The 5769-nt window shown below is 40.9% G+C and overlaps 1 protein-coding gene across 1 annotated transcript; it reads right to left on the reverse strand.

Annotated features, from left to right (window-relative positions):
• Positions 1 to 464: 464 nt before the first annotated feature.
• Positions 465 to 3631, reverse strand: LOC145419938 (uncharacterized). The gene is made up of 5 exons (XM_080288406.1): positions 3619 to 3631; positions 2923 to 3105; positions 1840 to 2820; positions 873 to 923; positions 465 to 790 (listed from the first exon to the last, which is right to left on the reverse strand). The coding sequence occupies exons 1-5, from the start codon at positions 3629 to 3631 to the stop codon at positions 591 to 593; spliced, it is 1428 nt and encodes a 475-aa protein (XP_080144532.1). The 3' UTR covers positions 465 to 590.
• Positions 3632 to 5769: the final 2138 nt, after the last annotated feature.

A 5769-nucleotide genomic window follows, 5' to 3' on the forward strand; every position in this document is an offset into this window, starting at 1 on the left:
ATACTAAGTGCAATAATCCTTTCTGTCATCGTTGTATTTTTACTCAGTTGTATATAGTATTTGTATTTGTATTCTATTTTTATCTTATTGTATATTTATTTAATTTTATTCTTCTGTATATAGTATTTTATTTTATTCTATTCTGTACAGTTGTGTACTGTATTTATTCTTATTGTATTCTAATTTTTGCCTCATAACTTTTGCACTGTCCACTTCCTGCTGTGACAAAACAAATTTCCCACGTGTGGGACTAATAAAGGTTATCTTATCTTATCTTATCTTATCTTATCTTATCTTATCTTATCTTATCTTATCTTATCTTATCTTATCTTATAGGTAGTCAGATGTCAGCTGACGCTTGGTCTAGCCCTGAGTCTCGGCCAGGCTTGGACCCGGATTCAGACTGTTATTTTATTTAAACAAACAAACAAAAAAAACCAACACAAATAAACAACAACAAAAAAACAAAACAACTGAATCCGGCTCCAAAGCCGACCGAGACTCAGAGCCAGACCTGAACTCCAACCACATCAAAGCCAGACTCCAGATCCCAGAGTCTCAGTTATGAGAAATAACAAAGCCATATTTGCTCACCTCTGAAGAAACTCTAAAGTGGAAGCCAGCTCAGATGGATAATGGATATTAAAATTGTAGTAGCTCCCGAACATGAGGCACAGTGCAGAAATGAAGGAGGATACGTTTGTGCTGACGAGATTCCGATCAATACTCAGCATGTATCTTCTTGAGGAATAGCAGGACTGTCCTGTGAACAAATTATTTAACAGGTTATATCAATAAACACGGCAGTCACATGACATTCTATAAAAAGTGCACTTAAAAAAAAGAGAGAGAGAGCTATGAAACAGACTTACCACACACGATAATAGTGGGTGTCAGAGGCACTTGCTCCAGTTGTACCTCATCTGCCAGACATGTATCTTCAGAATCAGAATCAGAATCAGAAACTTTATTGTCATTGTCACGAGAACAACGAAATGAAGAATGGTTCCCGATCATTGCATCATCCCTAGCAATATCAAAATATAAATAAAACAATAAAATTCAATAAATAAAATAGATAGAATACTTAAAATACTAATAAGATGTAACAGTAAAACATTCACATACATTCCCACACACATGCTTCAGGCCGTGCATAGATTAACACAAGAGTGGCGTGATGGACATTTTTTTGTAGTATTCAGATGTGTTATTGCAGTTGGATAACAGCTGTGTTTGAGTCTATTAGTCCTTGCTCTGATTGCCCTGTACCGTCTGCCTGAGGGCAGCAGTTCGAACAGGGAGTGGCCAGGATGTGAGGTGTCTTTTATGATGTTTTGGGCCTTTTTAAAACAGTGGGCGTTGTGTAGAACTTCCAGTGTGGGGAGAGGGCAGCCAGTGATCTTTTGGGCAGTGTTAATGATCCCTTGGAGTGCTCTCCTCTGAGCCCCTGTGCAGCTAGTGTACCAGATGCATATGCAGTAAGTTAGAACACTCTCAATGGTGGCTCTGTAGAAGGACACCAGCAGTTTCTGTGTGATGTTATTCCTCCTGAGAGTTCTCAGGAAGTACAGTCTCTGTTGGGCCTTTTTCAGCAGCTCGGAGGTGTTCACACTCCAGGAAAGGTTCTCCTCTATATTGACTCCCAGGAAGCGGAAGCTTGCCACCCTTTCTACACAGTCCCCATTTATGAATAGTGGTTGGATCTCTGCCTTTTTCCTTCTGAAATCTATTATGAGTTCTTTGGTTTTTGAAGTGTTGAGGAGGAGGTTATTGGCCTTACACCATGACGTCAGCTGCTCCACCTTGTCTCTGTACGTAGACTCGTCTCCCTTCAACACAGAGAAGCAAAGTAGCTGAGCAGAAGCAGGACCATCTCTTTCACATCATCTGAGGAGCCACTCTGCGGTCCCCGCATCCTCTGAAGCCTTGCATAAGTCTGAAGGAACACCTTGCTTTTGCTCACAACTGTGGTCAAGTAGTCCAGTAGCCTTTTCCCCTTCAAATCCAAATTTCGTGTGAATGTCTCTTTGAGGTCAATCCCAGTAAGTTCCTTGAAGTGGACAGACATGCCAAGTTCATCAAACCAAAACGGCCACTCCTCCCTAAGGCATTTGATACTTTTCCCCTGATTGACATGTTGACGTTGTGTGTAGTAAGTGGACTTCATTAGACTTTTTACCTCTTCTGGATTGGCATCAGCTTGCTGGAACATCACCTTGAGATTTTCCATCTTTTGCTGTTGGCTCTCTGGAGTTTCTTCAAGAGGCAGAAATTCTACATTCCATTTAATGCACCCGTATGCATCCTGCATGGCTGCTCTTTCTTCTAAAGGGATCTCGTCTGTGTGGTCTGAGTCAGTCTGATGTTTTCTTTTTCTTATTTTGGGTGTTGAAGTGCGCCTTACATTTTCACTTCTGTTCTGCAACTGTTTGACAAGTGAAAGGTAGCCTGCGCCAACAATATCACCCTCTATTAAATCTTGCAGAGAATTGGGATATTTTGCCACCATTTTTCTTGCAACGTCAATTGAATGTTTTCTACCTACATGAGGGCATTTTTCCATCATCTCAGTCACAACAATCCGGACCATTTGCCTCCTCAGTTTTGGGCGAGGCCTTTTCCCCCTCTCAAGAAACTGCACCACTTCTGCAGGAAGTTTACTCCATGGAATTTCAAAGTTGTCATCCCATTGTGTGTCACATCCTGGGCTGCTGGAGGAGGGCGACGATAGACTTTGGGGTGAAACAGAGAGCAATGACAGCGACTGGGTTGATGAGGCTTCCACAGATGATAGCGAGCTGTTCTCTGGAGTTTGGTCTTTAAATTAAAAAAAAAAATACAATTATGATTCACACTGTATGTCTGTTCATGACCATCTCTACTTTTGAGTTTGAATAGTTGTTTGTTGTTTTTACTTACATTTCTGTTTCCAAGCACAAAGAAGCTTTCTTGCTTGTACAGGTCTTAATGCTGTCATCAAATCTGCCTCCGTTACGAAGCGTAGATCATCACTTGTCTCAACTCCAATGGACTGAAAGTGCTCCTCCAGGATGTTTTTGTTCACAGCTTGAAGTTCTGGTAGGACTTCCGTGATGGTGACATCTAGGAAGGTTCACTCTGAGTCACTCATACTTGCACTGAAGAAGAAATGCCACCTCCAAACAAAATAGAAAATCACATACAGTTCATACACTTGATGGAGCAGGGTATGGATCAGGTAACACTTATATTAATGTTAAACTATTTACAGTGAGAAGTGAGCTATTAGTTGGACATTATTTTGCCACAATACTATGCTTTAGTGGAATGACTCGGTATCCTTCAAGAATGTATGTTACCAAAGGATAGAAATCAGGCAGGTCATTAATGTTGATACACTGTAACCCAAGACTGTCCTTTGTCACAGAATACAGATGGTATTCTGAGAGGAAGATGCCTTTGTGGATATCCATTAGAACATACACAGATGTGTCATTTTGAATCAAGATGAGTAGAAGTTCACCAAACTCCATACACTCGTCATTTCTGTACACAAGAAACTGTCCCTTTTTATATGCAGTGCCCTTGTACTGAATGTCTGTGGTAACTGTGGTATTGCTTTCTGAAAAAGCTAACTCTCTGACCGCATGCTGAATAGTGTCACTGTAGAGGTTGGGATAAAACGCACAGCTCTCCTTGACTTGCAGCAGTTCACGGCATTCTTGCCCTGCTAAAAGATAAGCCTGATACATCTGATGACGTGTTGACAAAGTTTGACAAATATTTTTGAAGCTTTTCAAGTGTCTGGCACATCTTTTAAAGTAACTGTGTTTACATTCAAACCTAAGCGTCCATAACCTCATCAATGGACCAAATTTCAACAACAGTGCTGAATAATGGCGCAAATAGTGGTGCTTGGGTTTTAGTTGAATTCCAGGAAACAACATCTTTCTCATCTCCAAATATTCTTGGATCAAAATGTCAGCAAATGCTATCTTGGACAAGGAAATGCTCTGAGCACAAATAAGATCCACAATGTCTTTCAACTGGAGAGCTAACTGCCATACTTCATCCTCATGGTTTTGTACTTTGTCACCAATCAAAACTGGCAGCAATCTCAAAAGGTTCCAGTTTTGAACGGCTTGCCCTGATAATTTGGATCCGTCAGGTTTGACAGTACATGGCTTTGTAAGTGCTTCGGATCCTTTATATTTAAACTGTTTAATGCATCTGTTTAAAAGGGAATATGTGAACCATTTTGTATTTTTTATAATGTTCTTCAGGTACAGTGCTAGATCATATGACACAATTCCTTCAAAGAGGTCATGACCTAGACAAGGTGGGAGACCAGGCTGGGATACGTGAAAAGACTGAAGGGTATTGAAGATGGAGTTTACCTTTATTCCTCTGACGTCTTGGATAGTTTCAGACTGGAGATCAGCAACAGCCGAGTCATATGTCTCTGGAGTGCGTGGAGGACCACAGGCATTCGGATCAGCATAAAACTCACTTCGTGTTACTTCACAGTACCTGCAAAAATATTGAGAGCAGCTGAAGTTTTCTGTAAACCCTCCTATGCAATGAGAACCCAAGTTGTCCCCAGCAATACAGTAAAGACCCCCTTTTACTGTTTCCCCATCTACATCTATTCCATCTGTCTCCAAAGATTTCAGATCTGCCAACAACTCTGAAAAAACTTTGGCTATTCCAAAACGCTTAAAGTCATTCTCAACACACAACAAGACTAAAAACATGTTATCTGTATTTGAACGCAAATTCAATTCAATTCAATTTTATTTATATAGCGCCAAATCACAACATCAGTCGCCTCAAGGCGCTTCATAGATACAGAGAAAAAAAACCAACAATCATATGACCCCCTATGAGCAAGCACTTTGGCAACAGTGGGAAGGAAAAACTCCCTTTTAACAGGAAGAAACCTCCAGCAGAACCAGGCTCAGGGAGGGGCGGCCGGTTGGGGTGAGAGAAGGAAGACAGGATGAAAGACATGCTGTGGAAGAGAGACAGAGGTTAATAACAGGCCTGCAGAGCAAGAACGAAGTGCTCTAATAGGGTGATATGGTACTACAAGGTCATTGAGATAAGATGGGGCCTGATTATTTAAGACCTTGTATGTGAGGAGCAGGATTTTGAATTCAATTCTGGATTTAACAGGAAGCCAATGAAGGGAAGCCTAAACAGGAGAAATATGCTCTCTCTTTCTAGTCCCTGTCAGGACTCTTGCTGCAGCATTTTGGATTAGCTGAAGGCTTTTCATGGAGTTTTTAGGACTTCCTGATAATAATGAATTACAGTCGTCCAGCCTGGAAGTAATAAATGCATGAACTAGTTTTTCAGCGTCACTCTGAGACAGGATATTTCTAATTTTAGAGATGTTGCGCAAATGGAAGAACGCAGTCTTACATATTTGTTTAATATGTGCATTGAAGGACATGTCCTGGTCAAAAATGACTCCAAGGTTCCTCACAGCGTTACTGGAGGCCAAGGTAATGCCATCCAGAGTAAGAATCTGCTTAGATACCATATTTCTAAGATTTTCAGGGCCGAGTACAATAACCTCAGTTTGATCTGAATTAAGAAGCAGAAAGTTAGCGGCCATCCAGGTCTTTATGTCTTTAAGACATTCCTGCAGTTTAACTCATTGGTGTGTGTTGTCTGGCTTCATGGACAGATAGAGCTGGGTGTCATCTGCATAGCAGTGAAAATGTATGCTATGTCTTCTAATGATACTGCCTAAGGGAAGCATGTATAATGTAAACAGAATTG

The sequence above is a fragment of the Astatotilapia calliptera genome, chromosome 14, assembly GCF_964374335.1.
Source record: "Astatotilapia calliptera chromosome 14, fAstCal68.1, whole genome shotgun sequence".
NCBI lineage: Eukaryota > Metazoa > Chordata > Actinopteri > Cichliformes > Cichlidae > Astatotilapia > Astatotilapia calliptera.